Genomic DNA, 22,642 nt, shown 5'->3' on the forward strand with positions numbered 1-22,642 from the left:
AGCCAACAGACACATGAAAAAATGCTCATCATCACTGGCCATCAGAGAAATGCAAATCAAAACCACAATGAGATACCATCTCACACCAGTTAGAATGGCAATCATTAAAAAATCAGGAAACAACAGTTGTTGGAGAGGATGTGGAGAAATAGGAACACTTTTACACTGTTGGTGGGATTGTAAACTAGTTCAACCATTATGGAAAACAGTATGGCAATCAGTTGCATTTCTATACTTTCTCAATGAACAATCTGAAAAGAAAGTTAGAAAAATAGTTTTATTTATGATAGCATCAAATGTAATAAAACACTTTGGAATTAACCAAGGAGGTGAAAGACTTGTATAAAATCTACAAAACATTGCTAAAGGAAATTGTGGCTCATGCCTGTAATCCCAGCACTTTGGGAGGCCGAGGTGGGTGGGTCACAAGGTCAAGAGATGGAGACCATCCTGGCCAACATGGTAAAACCCCGACTCTACTAAAAATACAAAAATTAGCTGGGTGTGGTGGTGTGCACCTGTAGTTCCAATTACTCCAGAGGCTGAGGCAGGAGAATCACTTAAACAAGGGAGGTGGATGTTGCAGTGAGCCGAGATCATGCCACTGCACTCCAGTATGATGACAAAGAGAGACTCTGTCAAAAAAAAAAAAATAAAAATAAAAAAGAAGAAGAAGAAGAAGAAAATTAAAGAATACATAAATAAATGGAAAGGAATCCCATGTTCATGGATTGGAAATGCAATACTGCTAAAATGTCATACAATGTGATCTTCAGATTAAATGCAATCTTTATCAAAATCTCAATGAAGTTTTTGCAGAAGTAGACAAATTCATCCTGAAATTTATATGGAATCTTATGTTACACAGTATAGCCAAAATAATCTTGAGAAAGAAGGACAAAGACAGAGAACTCACACTTCCTGAATTCAAAACTTACTTTAAAGTAATAGTAATCAAAATGGCATGGTCCTTGTTTAAAGCCAGACATATTGACCAATGGAATAGAGTAGAGATCCCAGAAATAAACCCTTGCCTACATGCCCAAATGATTTTCAACAAAAGTTCCAAGACCTTTCAATGGGGAAAGAACAGTCCTTTCAATAAATGGTGTTGGGAAAATTAGACATTCACATGCAAAAGAATAACGTTGGAGCATTGCCTAACCTGACGTATAGAAGTTAGCTCAAGATGGACCAAAGAGCTAAATATAAAAACTAAAATTATACAACCCTTAAGAGAAAAAATAGGGCAAAATCTTCACAACATTAGATTTGACAAAGATTTCTTGGATATGATACTAAAGGCACAGGCAACAAAAGCAAACATGGACACACTGGATATCATAAAAATTGAAAACTTTTGTCAATCAAAGGACACTTTCCATGTAGTAAAAAGGCAACCTACAGAATGGGAAATATATTTGGAAAACATATATCTGAGAAGGGATTAATATTCAAAACATATAACTCCCAAAACTCAACAACAGAAAACAAACAACCCAATTTAAAAAATAGACAAAGGACTTATTCAAGAGTCTATTCAGACTTTTCTCCAAAAAAGATTTTTGGATAGGTAATAAGCATATGAAAAGATCGAAATATCACTCTTCATTAGGAAAATGCAAATTAAACCACAATGAGATATCACCTCACACTCATTAGGAATATCACTATCAAATAAAGCAGAAAATAACAAGTGTTGGTGGGGATATGAAAAAAGTATAGGACCCTTGTGGACTGTTGGTGGGAATGTAAAATGACATATCAATGTGGGAAACAGTATAACAGTTTTTCAAAAAATTAAAAACAGAATTACCATATGATCCAAATACCCAAAGAAATTGAAAACATGGTCTCCACGAGATATTTATTTACCCATTTTCGCATCAGAATTATTCAGAATTACTAAAGGTTAGATGCAACCACTCAACAGATGAATAAGTAAACCAAATGTGGTTTATACTTACAATGAAATGTTATTAATCCTTCAAAAGGAAGAAAATGTTAACATATACTACAACGTGGATCAACTTTGAGGACATTATGCTAAATGAAATAAAGTATTTATAAAAGATAAATATTATATGATTCTACTTATATTAGTTAACTAGATTAGTCGAAATCATAGAAACAGAAAGTAGGATGGTGATTACCAGAGTTTGGGAGGAGGAAAGAATGAATGGATATTATTGTTTAATGAGTATAGAGTTTCAGTTTTGCAAGATGAATTGAGTTCTAGAGATAGCTGATACTAATGATTGCACAATGATATGGATATGCTTCAGACCACTGAATTTTATATTTACAAGTGATTAAAATGGAAATTTTATGTTGCATGAATCAATAAAAATATGAATTAGGATTACGAAAGAATAACAAAGGCAGAGGCAGAATTTAAATTCCTACCTGTCTTTAAAATAAAGTTAACACTCTTTACTACTACATCGCACTGCTACCATATCTGCACCATGAGATATAAACCATCGGTATAATAAATAATTATAAAGTACAGTAAGGTTTACTAACTCTTTACAGGGCTTTGTGCAAACTGATGTTCACAAAAATTCTAGTAGTAATGAAGACAACTATGATTATTGTACCTATTTTTAAAGAGAAGAGTACTGAAGTTTAGAACAATCGTCAAAGACAAAAATGTTTAACATTGTTAGCATTATGCTGGATATTTGTTGCTATGCAAGCAAAAAATCTGGGTAGTTAAGATTTGTTTTAGTTGTAGTTGTGTGTGTGTGTTTTCTGGAGATTTAATTACTTGGAATGTTTAATAATAGTACAGCAGATTAGAAAGAATTATATGTCAGGATACTGCTTAGGAAGCTGAAATTGAAATAAGGATGTTCTCATTGCTCCTAAGTTTTCCAAAAGGGAGATTTAATTAAGGTCTATAAAGACTTAATTTCAAATTCTATTTGTCCAAACTGTTGATGAGCATTCCTGTTTATTCATTTTAGTGTGTCATAGTACCTGCTGATGTCTGAATATTTTGGCATTTAATGAATTCCTGCAACATGAGGTTTCCAAAATATTTTAGGACCAATTGATGGAAAAATAAAGGTAATGCAATTAGTTCCTGTAGATCTTGATTTATATAAAATTATGTATTTATGATGACTGTTTTCCATCCAAGAATTACACAATTATTTATAATTTAACAATCATGCTGATTGACATTTTTCTAGGAAACAGAAAGAAGCTTACTGAGATTTTTTTTCAGTCAGATAGTTTTTCTGGAAGGTATTTTCCTTTCCCTGTGGAGAACTCAATAGCATTTGTGAGGAGAAAATATGATTCATGAATAAACCAGTAATTTGGCAAAGCAAGTAAGTCCCATTAGTTTTTAAAGCCTGAAATTTTAGTTTTATAGTGTAATAAGGGTTATTAAATCAATCTAGAGTTGTCTTCCGACTTGGAATAGACTCATTTGGCACTAACAACATTTTCAGCCACAAATTACGTAACTGTTTTTTTAATAGGAAAACTCCAAACATTGATTTATATTTTAGTATAAAAGCTCTCTAATGCAATACTTTATTACTTTTCAGGATCATCTACTACTTCTGAAATTTTCTCCCTTTTCACTTGTTTTCATACGATTAATTATATTTTTCCTTATCATACTATTGGACATTCCTATTTAAAAATCTGAAGAACATTGAACTATATAGAAACTAAAGTACAAATCACTCTAAACTTAACAAGTACAGCCAAACTCTGGGAACATTTTGTTATATTTAATACTCCAACTTTGTGATCAAAGTTATACATTTCACACTTCTCCTAGCTAAAGACAAAAATGTTATTGAGCTTTATGTATTAAAGCATCTTAAGAATTATGGGCATGTTTTTAATTTTCATAGAATACATTATATTTTCATAATTACTTTTGTTCACCATAAAATCTTCTTAGTGTCAACACTGAGCCAACATACATTTCTTTAACACCTTTTTTTTTTTTTTCCCAACTATTATTTTTGTTTTAGGTAGTACGTGTGCAGGTTTGTTACATGGGTAAATTGCATGTCACTGAGGTTTGGTGTTCAAATGATTTTGTTACTCAGGTAGTGAGCGCTGTGCCTGATAAACGTTTTTTGATCCTTACCCTCCTCCCACCTCCCACCTTCAAGTAAGCCCCGGTGTCTGTTGTTCCCCTCTTTGTCCATGTGTACTCAATGTTTAGCTCTCACTTATAAGTGAGAACATGTGGTATTTGATTTTCTGTTCCTGCATGCATTGCCTCAGGAGAACAGCCTCCAGCTGCATCCGGCTTGCTGCAAAAGACATCATTTCATTTTTTTAATGGCTGCATAGTATTCCATATAACACCTTTCTTATTTTTATTTTTGTCAAGCACATGATAGGCACTGGTTCTACAGTGAGACATATCTCTCCTAAGTCTGGTGACAAACCAGAACGAAGTGATTTCTAAATGGTATGTTAGATGTTACAGCACAGTGCGGGTAACATGGCAGTGTTGAGAAGCGTACCTAATCCTCATGTAGGTGACAGGAATGTTGCAATTTTTCAAAATTTGTTTTACTAGATGGAGAGTGTCAATGAGAATATTAAATTCACTTATTGGGGTCATGCTCCTGGCCCATTTTGCCAAGGATTTTGTCCCTGATGGTGGCAGAAAGCCATTAATTTAGGGTAGGCCCCAAAGTTTTCCAGAAACAAATATAAATCTAGTATTCTCCAATTAGCCTGCTATGTGTCTACTTTCTAGAAGTAAATATACACCACTGTTAAATATGTTTAAATTCACAAATTTTACTACCCATTTTACTGAGAGTGAGATATTTGTCAATATTTTATTACCAGTGTATTTTCTGCTCCGTGAAGTAAGAATTTCTTTTCTTGACATAAACTTTGCATTTTTAAATATTTGTGAAATAATTGGTGCAGAGTAGAGGCTAGAAATTTTCTTGTGTCACCTAGTACAACCTCCTCGTGTGATACATCTCTAAGATGAATCTGGATTTCTTAATGTCACATTGTCTTGTGACTTCTTTCTTCCCATTTTCTAGGGAAGCATTCTACCCCTATTGTTCTCCTGTTACTATGGCTATTGCCACCTCATCTTCTTCTCTCAGGGAGGCAGAAATCCACTGATGTTTGGGGGGAAAAATTCATACAACTAAGAATTCTTCTCTCAGTATTTGTCAGTTTTCAGACCATCATATTGATACAATAAATAAAATCTCATTTACTGGAAGTCTCCCCAGATACCTTATTCTTTTCCAATATGTTTCTAAGACAAAGAATATGGAATGGACTGGAATAGTCTATGGGAAGAATTTGGCATGGGAGTTGAATGGACTAGGTTTCCATACTTTTTGTAAGTGACCCCATTAACCATTTGAGAAGCAAAGAAAGAGTTACAGATAAGAGTCATGAGTAAAAAGGGGGAGTTTCCATTACTTTTCTGGGTCCTTTTGGTCCTTTTGGTCTATTTATTCAGGCTCGCTGGAGTACCACCGACATGCCTGGTTACTTGCATTTGGCAGTAATTCCAGCGAATCTGCCTTCAGCCTGTCCATCTGGTATTTTGTTCGCTAGGGTAGGGATACAAGGATATGGAGCAGGATGCTTTTCTTGAATTTAATTAGTGCTGCTTCAAAAAAAATCCTTGAGTAAAGTTGAACCTTTTATTCCAGATTGATTCTTCTTAGATTTTTTCAGATTTAATTCCTCTTCTAGATTCAATTTTTCTCGGTTACTATTATCTTGTTAAAACCCCTCTCCCATTCGGATTCCTTGTGACAATAAATTGGGAAAAGGAAAAGGTAAACACTTCATGGGCTTAGGTTCTCTTCTCAACTCGAATGTAGAAAATAACCTTGGAAAATATCTTTGTATCAAAATTAAAAAAATAGCTCTTTTACCATAATTTTAATCTTGGGAATTTCAAGTTTCTTTCAAACATTAGTTCTCAGTGGAACAATGATCTAAAAGTTACTTTAAAATTTAGAAATGGATCACTGAGACACAAAGGGCTGAAATAAATGTAGCATTAACATAACATTATAATCAATTCAGTGTAGTGGAACATTTCAGCTACTATACATCACTTGAGTATTTGTTACTTTGTTAGGTTCTGAGATATAAGAATTAAAACAGGCAAACAAACAACAACAAAAATACCAGACAAAGTCTGTCCTCAAGAAGCTTGCATTCCCAAAACTGGAAATTTCATTAAAAAAAAAAAAGTGTACCAAAGGATCATGAATGTAAATGGAAATATGCAAATGTCCCAGTGCTTGACTGAATAATACAGCCAGGAAGCCTGACTAGATCTCCAGCTTTCAGCACTGAGCCTGGCAGAGTGGCTGTCTATTGACCAGTTTGCCGATAGGAATTATTAGCACTCACTAGTCACACACTGAGTAATGATGCTGTCGAGGGTAAATTATGACAGCACCTTTAGATCACAATCGAGGTTTTGTAAAATAGAAGTTCCACTAAAAATTGATGGGTCCTATTTTTCCAGGCTAAAACGCTGACTCAATTAGAGACCTAGATCCAGTTATTTTAGAGACAAAAGGTCAATTCAAGATGTCACAGCCTAATATGAAGGAAAAGTTCCAGGGTTTGACTTGCAAGGAGACAGGCATCTCATTTCCTTCATTCCGATTTCCATGAGGAAGAGCCTATCAATAAGGAAAACAGGTTGCCAATTAGGGAACATTCTGGAAAGTAAGATGTAAAAGCTACCTTAATATACCTGTCAGCCATCCAAATGGACCCTCGATAACTGGTTTGAGAATCTCTCCTTGATGCAATTGAATAAAACAATTTTTAAGCACTTAAGTTTCAGGGTAATGTAGCTCTCAGTTCAAATCTTACTTCCATCATTTACTAGTTGGACAAATTTGGGCTTACTACACAAATTGCTTAAATTCTATTTTTCCCATCTGTAATAGTTGGAAAATATTAATACCTTCCTTAATGGTTGGTGTACAGATGAAATTTTTTTTAATGTGGTGTATTGAAGGATTGTTAGTATGGAATCTGAACTGTAGTTACTTTCAGTAAAAGTCAGTGATGATGATGATAATGAAGATGGTGATGATGACAATGAAGATGGTGATGATGACAATGAAGATGGTGATGATGATAATGCTTTCTGTGAGTTTCAAATTTAATGGGTGCTAATTTATTCTCCAAGGCACATTGCTAGGGACCAATATTCTACTATGCTCATGTTTATTTGTCCTTAGAATATGGGCCCAGGTTAAGCATTCATATTTACTGCAGTGTTACTTTTTGTTTTGATTGTACTAACATTGCTTCTAGATGTTTCTCATGTGTGCTAAAGATAATTGATGCATTCTTACCTATGATTGTTCTGAAAACACAACGGTTTTCAAAGGGCTTCTTTGACCAATTATCGTTCCAAAAATGTTTTGGTCTGCTAAATTTTATAACTTTATCTATTTCAACTAGAATGTTGACCCAATATATTCTGCTTTAATATCAACTTAACTTCAAACAACTGTGTGAATAAAAACATGACAGCTATACCAAACATCATTTTCATCTTTTACTACTGTTGGAATTTTTTTGATATAGTAGAAGACACATATCTTTATATAAAATATTTTTTAAAAGATGTATAAAAGCAAGGGTGTGTAGAAAGCATGTTAATTCCTTCATTCATATGCTGTTATTTTGAGTTTCGAAATTGCTGAGAAAATAATACTCCTGTGGAAATGATCACTGGTGTGGTTTATGTGTTTTAAGTTATGCTTTTTGGCATTGACTAATGTACCAAAGTCTTTTGTGGAAATGTGATGTATTTGTTTATATGCAGACAATTTCTTCTTTGTTCAGAATAGTGGCCCTTTTCTAAAAGATAGTGTCAATTTCTCTTTTGATAGTCACATCTTAAATTCCACAAAACTGATACAAAACTTTTTAAAATGTGAAAGTTTCAGGTTTGACTTCCAGCTTGATTCTTCTCCTGCCTGTCTTTGCTTGATAGGGTATTCATAAGCAGACTGGTCATCGTTTCAATACAACGACAGAGTAACAAATGTCTGAAAGGAATGATTCCTGAGATTTTCTTCCTACGAATTCCACTCATACAGGACTCTGTTCTTCTGAGCGGATATCCTTACTATTTGTAAAATTTTTGCAATATCTACTTTGAGAAAAATACTTATAAATTATGGTCAATAGCACTTTCTTTCATTCTTTTATGAAAATGAACCAAGGCCTTTTCCACTCACTACTATCTTGCCTCTGAGACATAAATAATATTTTTAACAAAATTTGAGAAATGGAATAAAGACTTAAATTAAGAAGATACCACATTGATGGGTTTGGTGATGGAATAAGATGAGCCACAGTAATTGATTGTAATAAACCTTGAGAAGAGTGTTTTCTGATAGTGTGATGGAAAGAACATAAGGTGAGTTTTATAGTCTTATTCTTGGCATTTATTAACTGGTAAAATTGTTTAATTTTCTTATCCACTAGACTGTATCTTTGGGCTTTGGGAAAAAGTCGGACTGTGTCTATTTTGCTCACTGATATCTGAAACTTCTAAGAGAGTGCTTTGTACATAGTGCTCAACAAATGTAGTTCATGTTTCTTCTTTAAAATTAGTCTGCTTATTTCTTTAAAATGAATCTGTTCAATTTCTTCTCTGTTTAGACTCACAAAAATTTTATGAGACTCAAACTGTTCAATATAGGGAAAAATGTAAAGTTCTATACAATTTTAAGGAATATCTTTAGTCCTTAGATATGTGTTTTATATATTTTATAAGGAACTTGAAAAAGCTTCCTTTTGTCATCAGAAGGAAAGACTATTTGAAGGATTTCAATTAATGCTATCTGCTTTAATAGGACTACCAATTTCAGTGGCCTTGGATCTTGAACATGCTCATATTTAATTTTATTCAGCCTGTGTGGTTTTCTTTCCAGAGCTGATGGAGGCTGAGTAAGAATGAAATTATAATGTTGATAATAATTTCCCTTGTTCTTCTTGGCAGGCACAATGAGGCTCTGATGTTCAGGTTATACTGCTGGCAACGTTTTTCAATTAACATTTTATACTCCCCCAGAAAAAGCTCAACCTCTCACTGGCACCGAACCCAGCATTTCAATGAAAAAATGCTCAGAAACAAAGAGGCCCTTCCCTTCCTTTGATCTCCTTGTTCCCACTGCTTCTGTACTTGGAAGAGTCTTAGTTCTCAAGGGCACCATGAGATTCAAGGTTATTATTCTCTGCTGCATCCTGTGCTTGCTTTATTTATAGAGTTTACTTTCCTGAGTTAGGAAGTTGACAGACATTGCATTGCAAGTCTTGGAAAAATCCATCATGAAGTCGTTAGAAATAGACACGTAGGCCCAAGGAACTGTCATTAAGGCATCCTTCATGCAGAAAAGAGCTCCATCATGCTGGGCGTGGTGGGTCACGCCTGTAATTCCAGCACTTTGGGAGGCCGAGGCGGGCGGATCATGAGGTCAAGAGATCAAGACTATCCTGGTCAACATGGTGAAACCCCATCTCTACTAAAAATACAAAAATTAGCTGGGTGTGGTGGCAAGGACCTGTAGTCCCAGCTACTTGGGAGGCTGAGGCAGAAGAATCACTTGAACCCAGGAGGTGGAGGTTGCAGTGAGCTGAGATCGCACCACTGCACTCCAGCCTGGCGACAGAGTGAGACTCCGTCTAAAAAAAAAAAAGAAAAGGAAAAGAGCTCCATCATTTGTCCACTTTTACTGTGTGATTAGAGAATCAGACACAACAGGGGTCAGGATGACTCTTCACAGGGATGAAATTAGAAATGCCTAAATTCTCAAAGCTAGTGTTCAGAGAAAGTCATTGTTGTGAGTTATTTCTTCTTATTCAAATGAACAGTGCTGCTGGAGACAAAGGAGTTTTGTCACATGCAATTAGCATTTAGACTTAGATCCTGCTTGAGATTCTTTCACACCAAGATTTAAGTAATAAAATGCTATTTTGTTCGAAAAATCACTGGTTCGCATATTTTCCCCCCACTGACTTTATTAGACAATATAAAAAGACTTATCAATAGGGAACCAAATCAGTTGCCATTACCTGTCTTAGAATTCTCTTCACATCATCATGTCCCTGACAAGATGGTTTTGAAACAACCCAGTGCATGTAGAAGGAGTTGATGGGAATGAAGAGAGGAATGTCAAGAAACAGTGATACTCATGCAAAGCCTAGCTTCTCCTCTGCAGAACTTAGGAGTCTAGAAAGATAAACTGTAATCAGAAGTATTGTAATAGATAATGTATCTGACCTAGGGAAAGGCAAAAGGCAAAAGCCCTGGGTGAGTGTTGATAGCTTGCAAACTGATGGTGTGAGTCCAGTAGGAGGGAAGAGAATTAGGAACAAATAAAACTCTTTAGTATTTATTTATTTATTCATTTATTTTTGAGACCATGTCTCACTCTGTCACCCAGAGTGGAGTGCAGTGGCGCCATCTTGGCTTACTGCAACCTTCACCTCTCATATTCAAGCTATTCTCCTGCCTCAGCCTCCTGAGTAGCTGGGATTACAGGCACAAGCCATGTCGCCCGGCTCATTTTTGTATTTTTAGTAGAGACAAGGTTTCACCATGTTGGCCAGGTGGATCTTGAATGCCTGACATCAAGTGATCTGCCCACCACAGCCTCCCAAAGTGCTGGGATTACAGGCATGAGCCACCGTGCCCAGCCAAGCTTTACAGAACACTTTAGAGTTTACCACATATTTTCCCATATTTTTGTTATCAAAAGCTTATCTATTTGGACCTAAAACCCATGTGAGGTTGAATATGGCTATTTTTCCTTTATTAAGGGTTAACTAATGAGATTGAAATAGGTTAGGTGTCTAGTGTAGTCACTAGTAAGGGGCAGAAATCTAAACATGTCTGCTTTTCAAGTTTTTTTTTTTATTTAGATTTTTGTGGGTACCTAGTAGGTATTAGTTGTGTATATTTATCAAGTATATGAGATGTTTGCTACAGGCATGCAATGCATAGTAATGGGGCATGCATCCCCTCAAGCATTTGTCTAAACATGTCTTTCATTACATGTTTACTACTCTATCTACTCCACTATGCCTACTCTGAAGAGAGGTGATTGGTCAAATTTAGATAAATTTTCAAAAAATCCTGAGCTTTCACTTTTCTGGAAGGTAATTTAATTTACTACTTGTTCTATAAATAACCCCTTAAAGTTCAGAGAAGTAAAATATATAGACAGAATTTGTTAAATATTTTTCACAAACAGGACTCAGTTTTCTCATCCATAAAATGAATAGGTTGAATCAGACCTATCCTTCTTCATCTTGGCTGCATGGTAGAGTCACCAGGGGAACTTTTACACTTACTTATGCCCAGGAGCTGCCCCTGGAGATTCTGATTCAATTAACCGTAGGTGGGTTTCCTTTTTTTTTTTTTTCAAAGCTTTCCGGGTAATTCTAAGGTACCGCCAGGATTCAGAGTCACTGGACTAGATGATCTGAAAGTACTCTTCTTCTACATGTCTCAGCGTATTGTGGGGATTTATATAATGGCTCTGGTGTTCCATGAATTAATTGGAAGGAGACTCAGTTATTATTCATTTTATCCTGTCTGGGTTCCTTGCTAGAATTTAGATCCATTTCTCACTTATGAGAGTCTGGGAATTATAAAATTTTGCAGGGGACTCTGTGTCACCCAGTTTAAACTCTCCTTTAACTTACTCAGTTTAAACTCTCCTTTAACTTAACTCTTCTTGCAAACTTTTTCCTGATGGTCATCTGGCTAATCTAAAGAATTCCTGTACATGTGAGAAAGTTTCCTCTGAGCATGGCAGATCAAAGGAGCAGTCACTTAGATATGGATGAATGGGGACAAAGTTAAAGACGTAGAGTCAGGCAGGGAGGAGATTTCAATTGACTCTTAAGGAAATCATTGAACAAAACTGTAGACAAGAAGCAGAGATTACAAACATCCTTAGAATACCTTGGCCTACCCTAGTACTCCTTTTAACCCAGCTAGACAGTCTGAGTTCCAAAGAATAAGTAATAGCATTTTCCAAAGCAACTTTTGAGAGCGTAGAAAACATTTTTTAAAATGAGCAACATGTAAGTCAGATGGAAAAGAAAAAAGATCCAAGCAATGAGCTTTTACGTTTGAAATGGCATAAAGAGAGTTTGAAGCTGCCACTCACTATCTGGTCACATGCAGTGGGTGCAGGGCGGCAGGAGTGCAGGCATAGGTATCTTGGAGGACAGATTTTATATTTGCCAAGAAGTTAATATGAATTTGCAGATGACAGTTTCCTTTTTTCCTGAAAACTTCCAAAAGATTGAAGACGAAAATACTGTGACAAGCCTAGCAAATTGCACTTATTTAAGATAACCACAAAGCATATCCAATAGAGAGAAATTCTTCAGAAATGCTATTTTCTAAGCACTTACTCCTTAATCACTGGCTAAGGGTGGTAATGAACCTTGCTGATTGTCTGAGCGAAATAAATAGTTGAGGGTTAGAGACGGGGTTCTGGGGTGAAATAGAGATAATTTTGTGTGATGATTATTATAGCACAACTTCAACCTCAGTTCCGGAAGAGCAATGTGCTCTGTCATAGCAATCTATGGCAACTGTTGTGGTTTGGGCTAACTTCATATTTGTGTTGCTATTTTCTGATGTTGAGAAATACTGTGAGTTGGTCTAGGGTTTTGGTTAATTTTTAATTTTTGTGGGTTTATACATACCCCGTAAATATATACACCTACTAAGTACTAGGTTATTTTAACAAAATGTTTTGCCTTCATGTAGTAAACAGTATGTAATCAAATTTTCTAAAGATGATGATGTGTTCCAATTCATGACCACTGCAAGAATAAAATTTTATTTAAGATGTTCTGTATCAGAGTTTGGCAAATGACAGCTTGTGGGCAAAACCCAGCCTATGACTTCTTTCTGTGGTCTTCCAGCTGAAAACAATTTTACATTTTTAAATGGTTGAAAGAAATCAAAAGAAAAATAATGTTTTGAGGCATGTGAAAATTATATGGAAATTCAAATGTCAGTGTCCATATCAAGTTTTATTGAAATGCAGTCATATCCATTTGTCTGTGTGTTGTCTATGGCTTCCTCTAGGCTGCAATAGCAGAACTAAGTAGTTATGACAGAGATTATTTGATTGTAAAAACCTGAAATATTTACTTTCTATTTTATTTTATTTTATTTTTATTTTATTTTTTTTATTTTTTATTTTACTTAAAGTTCAGATACATGTGCAGCAATGTGCAGTTTCTACAGTATACATTGCCATGGTGTTTGTTCCCTATCAATCCTATCTAGTTTAGCCCGCATGCATAGCTATTTGTCCTAATGCTCCTTGTCCCTTGCCCCCAGCCCCCGACAGCCAGGTGTGTTTCTCCCCTGTCCATGTTCCATTGTTCAGCTCCCACATTATGGTGAACAAGGCTGTGTGGTTTTTTGTTCCTGTGTAGCTTGCTGGAGGATGATGGCTTCCAGTTTCATCCATGTCCCTGCAAAAGACATGATCTTATTCTTTTTTATGACTGTATAGTATTCCATGGTGTATATGTAACACATTTTCTTTTTTTTTATTATTATTATACTTTAAGTTCTAGCGTACATGTGCATAACGTGCAGGTTTGTTATATATGTATACTTGTGCCATGTTGGTGTGCTGCACCCATCAACTCGTCAGCACCCATCAATTCATCATTTATATCAGGTATAACTCCCAATGCAATGCCTCCCCCCTCCCCCCTCCCCGTGATAGGCCCTGGTGTGTGATGTTCCCCTTCCCGAGTCCAAATGATCTCATTGTTCAGTTCCCACCTATGAGTGAGAACATGCGGGTAACACATTTTCTTTATCCAATCTATCATTGATGGGCATTTGAATTGGTTCCATGTCTTAGATGTTGTAAATAGTGCTACAATAAACATACATGTGCATGAGTCTTTATAGTAGAATGATTTATATTCCTTCGGGTATATACCCAGTAATGAATTGCTGGGTCAATTGATATTTCTGGTTCTAGATCCTTGAGGAATTGCCACATTGTCTTTCACAATGGTTGAACTAATTTGCATTCCCAATAACAGTGTAAAAGCACTCCTCTTTCTCCACAGCCTCACCAGCATCTATTGTTTCTTGATGTTTTAATAATCGCCATTCTGACTGGCATGAGATGGTCTCTCACTGTAGTTTTGATTTGCATTTCTCTAATGATCAGTGATGTTGAACTTTTTCTCATATGCTTGTTGGCTGCATAAATGTTTTGTAACTCTTATAGGAAAGACTGAGCAAAGTTATCACTCTTCATGCAATGAATGGATCTTATGTGCATCTTAATATAGTAAAATGAGATGAGAGTCTCACCTCAGAATCATTTAGATCCAAATTTCACTTTGGCTAATAAAACTACTTTGGTATAAAATGTGATTTTATTTTCCAGATGGAATGTCTAGTTTACTTGTGTGTTTTCACCATTCTCGGTTTGGAGGGAGCAGACTAATTCACAGTCCTAGAGTCATTCAGTTGTAGGCAGAGCCCTTTTTAGTTGTTTATCAAAAATTAGAGTAAGGATTTTGTGGCTTAAAATTTTTTTCCCAAAGTTTGTTAATTGTAAATATCAAGTATTTGCTGTGATTTTATAGCTATAGCGTGGTTATTACTTATTAAGTAGAAGTTTCCTTTCCATGTTTTAGAGCTTTACTGAAAATAAAAGCATAAGACTTCAGACAAATGAAATCTTAGATTGTAAGGATAATTTCAACATTCACATACTTATATTACATAATCACAATTTTACCTAAATTTCTATTTTAGAAATATACAGGAACCAATTTAGTTTTGAAAATGTTATTTCAGTATGCAAAATAAAACATGCTAATATATATTTTAATTGTAAAATTATTTGTATTTTTTGTGGCTATGTAGTAGGTGTATATATTTACGGGGTACATGGAATGTTTTGATACATGCAGACAATGTGAAATAAACATTCATGAGGAATGAGGTATCCACTCCCTCAATCAGTTATCCTTTGAGTGACAAACAATCCAATTACATTCTTTATGTTATTTTAAAATGTGCAATTAGCTTATTATTGATTATAGTCACTCTTTCATGCTTTCAGATAGTAGGTCTTATTTATTCTTTCTAATTTTTTTGTACCCATTAGCCATCCTCACCTCCTCCCACCCCCATCAGCCCCCAATACCCTTTCCAGCCTCTGGTCACCATCCTTCTACTCTCTAAGTTTATGAATTCAATTGATTTGATTTTAGATAACACAAATAAGTAAGAACATGCAAAGTTTGTCTTTCTGTGCCTGGCGTATTTCACTTAACAGCATAATCTCCAGTTTCATCATGTTGTTGCAAATGAGTGGATCTCATTCTTTTTAATGGCTGAATAGTATACCATTGTGTTTATGTACCACATTTTCTTTATCCATTAATCTGTTGATGGACACTTAGGTTGCTTCCAAATCTTAGCTATTGTAAACAATGCTGCTGCAACAAATATAGAAGTGCAGATATCTCTTTGATACACTAATTTCCTTTGTTTTGAGTATATACATACAACCTACCAAAATTGAACCAGGAAGAAAACCAAAAGCTGAACAGATCAATAATAAGTACTGAGATCTAAGCCATAATAAAAAGTCTTCCAGTAAAGAAAAGCCCAGGAGATGATGGCTACACTGCTGAATTCTACCGAACATTCGAAGAAGAACTAATACCATTCTTATTCAAACTATTCTAAGGAATAGAGGAGGAAGGAATACTTCCAAACTCATTCTATGAGGCCAGTATTGCCCTGATGCCAAAACCAAAGACATATCAAAGAAAGAAAAATACAGGCTAATATCTCTGATGAACAGTAATGCAAAAATCTTCAACATAATACTAGCAAACAGAATTCAATAATACATTAGAAAAATCACTCCTCGTAACCAAGTGGGATTTATTCCTGGGATGCAAAGATGGTTCAAAATATGCACATCAATCAATGCGCTATATATATTTTTAATTCATGTGATGTGGTTAGGTATCTGGTGACTGATGAGTGAGTTATACGGGAATCCATTTTGTTTTCAAGTGATTCTACCTGATTATAATAAAACATACAACTTGTCATCATGTCATGAATTTGTTACCATATTTAATATGGAACATAGCTTCCTGATTTTCTTCTTTACTAATGTTTTAAAAATATCTCCTTGAGGAACAATTTACATATATTTGATTCTCATTATTTGAGGATTCTGTATTTGAAAATTGGCCTGTTAACTAGAATCTATTAATACTTATCCTCAAAATAATACTTGACTTTTGCAGCCATTTGAGGACCTATGTGGACATGTGTAGAGCAGCAAAAAATTTGAGTTGTTCTCTGTGCAAGTTCCCAGGTAAGGACAAACAAGGCAATGCTCTGCTGTCTTATTTCAGCTTGTACTACAAACAAGTGTCCTTTTCACAATCTATTTAATGCCACATTTTTCACATTTCTGTGTTTTTTTGTTGTTGGTGATGGTGGTGGCTTCACTGTTTAAAATGGTCTCAAACATAGTGTGGAAGTTCTACTTAGTGTCCCTAAGCCAAGAAGACTGTGGTGTAGCTTATGAGGAAAGTACTTGTATTAGAAAAGCTTTGTTCAGGCATGATTTATAGTGCTGTTGACCATGAGTTCAACGTTAGTGAATCAGCTATGTATCAAATAAAGTGTCTTGAGACAGAAACACACATAAAACAAGGTTATGTACGCATTAGCTGATGAAACTTTTGTAATCATAGGCTCACAGGAACCTAGCCCTATATATCCTCTAGAAGCAAAGCTTCAGTATTTATGAATTCTGTAGTCATAATGACTTTATGGAACATAACTATCATGAATAATGGGGATTGACTATATTAACTTTTTATTTTTTTACTTCTTCAAATTTTACTTTCTGCATTTTTATTATAAGAGTAACCATATATTCCCTTTTTAAAGTTTGTAAACTCAGGAATACATGCATATATAGACATGTATGTGTTTGTATATGAATTTATGATTTGCTAATATGTATCTACGGTACAGATCACTTTTCATGACTCAAGTGATAAAAACTAAATGTGCATGAACAAAGTGAATTGAGAAAATTATTTAAATTAGATTTTATACTTAATTTGAGGTACATCTGAATTGCTAAAAGCTTAGAATTGTACAGTATTTTGAAGATATACAGTTGTGTTGGTCAACTTTGAATGCTGGATTTCTTACCTAAACACAGAGAGATAGATGTAGTTCAAGTCTTTAAATTTTATCAAGTGACATTTTATAAGACCATGAGAAAATGCATAATTTTTTTAAACAATGGTTGCATGTATTTTGGGTTATATTGCAGGGAAATTTGTTGTAGGAGTACTTTGGAGAGACTGTAAGAAAGGATGGATTTAAGCTGATACTTGAAGAACAAGAAACATTTTGATAGGAAAAGAATGAGATATATGTTACGGGTAAACAGAGAGAAAGAAAAATAAAGAAAACAGTATAGAAGAGATAAATATGAAGCATATCAGAAGACAGTGAAGAGATCAGGTTGGCCTAATTTACTTAAACATTAATTTAAATCACACTAATGGTTTTTAGTGAATATGAGTGTTTACTATTTGAATCACTTAGGACACCTACTGAAACTGAATGTGTTCCCCTCAAATTTATATGTTGAAACCCTATTCCCCAGTGTGATAGTATTTGGAGGTGGGGCCTTTGGGAGGTGATTAAGTCATGAGAGCAGAGCCATTATGAACACAATTAATGCCCTTATGAAAGAGGCCCTGGAGAGCTCCCTTGCCTCTTTGCCTTGTGAAGACATGGGGAGAAGATAGCTGTCTATGCAAGAGGGCCCTCAGCAAATGCAGAATCTGCTGGTGGTTTCATCATGAACTTCTCAAGCCTCCAGCACTGTAAGAGTAAATTTCTGTGGTTTGTAAGCCACCCAGGCTATGGTACTTTGTTATAGCACCCTGAATACACAAAGACACCTACTTATATACAGTGCATAAGCTAACATATTATTTAAAACAAGCAAAAACCAAACAAACAAAAATTGTGCTTAACAGCATTTTGGCTGGACAGAAACTTATATCCAGAACAGAATGATCTCTCTCTCGTTTAAACCCATCACACAGTTCATCTTATGGGAAAGCCTTATCCATTGGTTTACGAAAGTTCACTTGATTAGATTTGGTGGAACCTCTGCATCAGACTTGGAATACAACATCTAGGATATGACTAATATCTGAAGGCAGATATTAAGACCATCTCCTATATAGAGAATGAGAGAGAAAGAGAGTGTGAGAAAGAATTTTGCCCACACCCCATCTTTGCCAATCACACTCTTAGGCATTACGCATTCGTAACCCTTAAGGAGGCAGCACATACTCTGACTCAACTGTTTTTCATTCCTTGTCTTTCCCCATCTCTCACCCAGGCCCTTGGGTGCACAAAACAGTAGGACATTTTGCTTGGGGCTCCCTGTGCAGTAAGAAGACAACTTTCCCCTCTCCTTCCTGTATTTCTGCTCAAACATGTTATGCTCACCTAGTGGCTTCTGTGGGGTGGGGGTGGGAGGAATGAAACATTGTGGGGTTGCACCTTTTCCCATTTAACCACTTGCCTGTACTCTTGAAGCATGTGAATAAAGGCTTGACTGTAACTTTCTGTTTCACTTATTGTCCTAATCATAAACACCACACCTGGCAGTTCAGTGCGCACTCGCTCTTTCTCCCTTTGACAGAACCTGTTCGAGCTTATATAGAATGGAAAGGGCTGTGGTATTCGGAATGGCAACCATGATTGTTCAGTTTTGTGTATGATTACTCTTTTCCTCGAGATTGTATCGCTGGGAAAAACATGCGCTTAATGGTGATTGAAGTTGCCATAGGACATTTTAGTACTGGAAAGGGTTTAAGATTTTTAAAGTCCGATTCGCACATTTTTACAGATACTGAGAGTGAGGCACACAGTGCTTTGGAGTTAAGTCACAACTGACACGTGGGGTCCTGAGCCAGAGCAAGGTTTCTTCCTTGCTGTTCTTCCTTTCTAAATTTATATCTGAGAAATTGATGGGAAAGAAAAAAAAGTTACCCGAGGCAAGAAAAGTTGGATAAAGAAAGGAGTTGCTTGGCAAGCTCAGTATATGATGCTTCTTGTATATGACGTTTCTTGCATTTGATGCTTTGGCTCACTTTTGAAGACTGAAATTTTCTTGAGCTCAATTAACCACAAGATACTCTTAATGTTACTATATAACATAAAATTAATGGAAAAAAGGGAGTGGTAGGTTTTTTTGTTTGTTTGTTTCTTTATACCCTCACATAGTTCACCAGAAGGCACAGGAGGCTTTATTTCCTTTACATGGCACAGGCAATTCTGCTTCTATCACCCTGAGCTCAAGAAGAAGTAAACTGGGCACTGGACATGACTGGTGCCCACTCTCTCTCCATTCAGCCAAACTTACCCGAAAAAGCCTTTCCTAAATCCCAAGGCAGGAACAAAAATGGAAGGAAAAGCTTAGCTTCTGAACTCTCTTGGTAGTTCTGACTGGGGCTGCCTATTAGAATTTTCTTATGAGTTTTGATAGTTAAGAAAAAACCTTTATTGATAGGTCTCTAAGGGCTCTATTTATTAACCAGATTTTACTGTGCTAACATATAGTCACCAATTATAACATAACAGGAAGAATATTCAGCAGAGTGTGAGATACGACCTTGTGTGAAGGTGAACCACTTTGAAAAGTGGTTGCTTGGCAAGCAGTGGGAAACTTGAAGAGGAAACCAGGGAAGAGGAAAACAAGGCATGTTCTTGAGATGGTCACAACGTGGGCAGGGCCTTCTGACATGCCTTGAAGTGGCCACCTCAGAATGGTACACCTGAGGAGAGAGGGGAGCAAGGGCAGTATTTGTCCACAGGCTTCCATTTCCCAGTCAAGAGAACTTCCCTGAACTTCCAAATAGTGCCTTTGTGAGTGCCAGGCTGATTCCTATGGAGGCTAATTACTCCAATAGAAAAGCCCTAGGGCAGAAAGTAAGGGATTTTGATGCAGCCAAGATGAAGTGTTACTCAGTTATGTTTGGGCAAAACTGACTGCCATATCAGCGGCTGAGGTGGAAGGCAAGGTGAAGGACATGAGATGGGCACGAGAAGGATATGAAACAACGTGAAAGCCATTGCTTTCAAATTTTGCCTGGTGGAGTGCTAGAAATTCTGTGGTGGTCCCTTGGGGACAGCACTGGTGGGCGGTATGGGGATGCAAGGTGAGCAGCGCTCTTGGCCCCAACATGTGGTTATATCTGGACAGTTGTTCTGTGATCTGTTTTATATATTGGGTCCCAAGTTCTTGAAATGAGTGTCTACATCTAAAATCAAGTTTGGAGACTGCTGTCACAGACAATTATTTCAGTTAGATAAAAACATTAAACTTAGTGAGGATTAAAGACATGAAATTCTTGTATTTTAAAATGACATGCACCATCTAGTCTTGGTATTTACCCCTAGTACTTTTATTTTTATTTTAATTTTTTTGTTTGAGTCAGAGTCCCACTGTGTTGCCCAGGCTGGAGTGCAGTGGTGCGATCTCGGCTCACCGCAGCCTCTGCCTCTGGGTACAAGCAATTCTTGTGCCTCAGCCTCCAGAGTAGTTGTGATTACAGGCATGTGCCATCAGGTCCGGCTAATTTTTGTATTTTTAGTAGACACAGCATTTCACCACGTTGCCCAGGCTGGTCTCAAACTCCTGACCTCAGGTGATCCACCTGCCTCCACTTCTGAAAGCACTGGCATTTATAAGAGCCACAGTGCCTGACTATCACGAGTACATTTTAAAATCTCATATGGTCGTATGTTATTTATCAAAATGAGCTTATTTTTTCTTGCTGTTGAGCTTAAAATATCCGTTTCAACTACTGCCTTAAACAGAATCCTAGGAGAAATAATATTTCAACTTTTATATGTAAGGGATCCTATTAGATGTTCAAAATCTCAAAATAAATATTGCCTGCATTTATTATTCGAATGCATACAGACACCAATTAATTACTTTTATTTCCTTCTTAGCAGTAGAGAAATTGTTTTTTATTTAAATTTATTAACCGGTATTTTTTTTTTTGTAGCAGTAGCTGAGTTTTTTATACCCAAATATTAACTAAAACAATTAGCTTAGAAAATGCTTGCAAATCATTTTTTACGAATAATTTTAACACATGTTTTAAAAATAAGATCAGTTAAAAGTACTCAGAAGAGTCAATGGCCACAATGTTTGTTTCTTTTCTTTTATGTTTGTTGGTTTTATTTGACATCTATTTTCTAGCACTGGCCTACTGGAACTATAACAACTTGGGGCAATTGGGAAATTATGTGTTTAAGCTTAAACATATGATATACCAATTATAAAAAGTTATGAGAACATACAAAAACATTTACTATGTATTTATGTTTCCATATATTTACTATATATATGTGTTTCCATATGTAGTAAATGTTTAAAAACATGCATGTGAATACTCACCACTAAATTTATGGTAGTGGTAGTCTCAGTGAAACGAGGGTAATGCGAGCACAGAAGAGACTTCAAGTGTTTCAGTCTATCTGTCTATCTATCTATCTATCTATCTATCTATCTATCTATCCATCCATCCATCCATCCATCCTTTAAGAGAAGAATTGTTCTGTAATTCTATATATTTTTTATCTTTGGATATGTTTCAAGAAATATCAGATAGGTCATCCTTTCAAGAAAGAAGAGAGAGAGAGAAGAATGTAGGAAACTCATTGATTGGTAATGCCATGCAAATGACAAAGACACAGCTTACAACCAAGGAAAGTATAAAAGCAATTTAGTGTGTTTAGGAGACACAGAAGAAGAGTTGTTCTCCTCTGAGTTAGTATCTATAGGGAAAATAGCACTAAAAGTTCAAATTGCAATAGGTACCAGGAACTCCCCCTTACTAAGTGAAAGGCATGCAATTAAGTTAGTATTTTTTAATGTAAGCCATTAAATTGAGAACTGAATTTTACTTAGTGTTTTCCACTTAAAATCCATCCTCTAATTAGGGTATTTTGTGGGTTTTAAAAAAGTGAATCTTATTAATATTTGAGCTTTCTAAATAAACTATTATCTTTTTATCTTATGAAAATTACTAATGATCATATTTAGTGACATATGCATTCAAATTGATTCAAATATATATGTATGTGTGTGTGAATATATATATATATACACACATACATATATATATATAATCCTTATATTAGATAAAACATTATTGTTCACTAATTTCTACCTGCCTAAATCTGGATTAAGTTTAAAAGCTTGTACTTCTGTTCCAATCAAGTATAAATGATCATCTTTAAATTTAAACCTGAATCAAATATTTGGTATATAGAACAAGTATAAGCTCACAGGACTTTTCTAAAATCAGAAATACTTCTTAGGAAGGAGAAATGACAATAACATCTTGCACGTATTTAAATGCTCTTCTCTGATAATTAGTTATATTGAGAATTTATCTAACCACATTAAGAAATAATCTTGCAAATGAGGGTAGTATTACTTGGCACTCTTCATTGGAAATTTACTGTAAG

General features: G+C 35.5%; 1 protein-coding gene across 8 annotated transcripts in view; it reads right to left on the reverse strand.

Moving 5' to 3' along the window:
• OPRM1 (opioid receptor mu 1) overlaps positions 1 to 22,642 on the reverse strand; it is a 126,168-nt gene that overhangs the window by 68,550 nt on the left and 34,976 nt on the right. Inside the window, exon 2 of one of the 8 annotated variants that reach the window (XM_017892148.1) lies at positions 18,995 to 19,114. The exons of the other annotated variants lie outside the window; for them this stretch is intronic. Within the exon in view, the coding sequence (XP_017747637.1) occupies positions 19,042 to 19,114 (73 nt within the window). The 3' untranslated portion in view covers positions 18,995 to 19,041. The remainder of the gene's footprint in view (positions 1 to 18,994; positions 19,115 to 22,642) is intronic. 8 annotated transcript variants of the gene reach the window in all.

This window comes from Rhinopithecus bieti, unplaced genomic scaffold (assembly GCF_001698545.2).
Source record: "Rhinopithecus bieti isolate Rb0 unplaced genomic scaffold, ASM169854v2 scaffold_1583, whole genome shotgun sequence".
Classification (NCBI taxonomy): domain Eukaryota; kingdom Metazoa; phylum Chordata; class Mammalia; order Primates; family Cercopithecidae; genus Rhinopithecus; species Rhinopithecus bieti.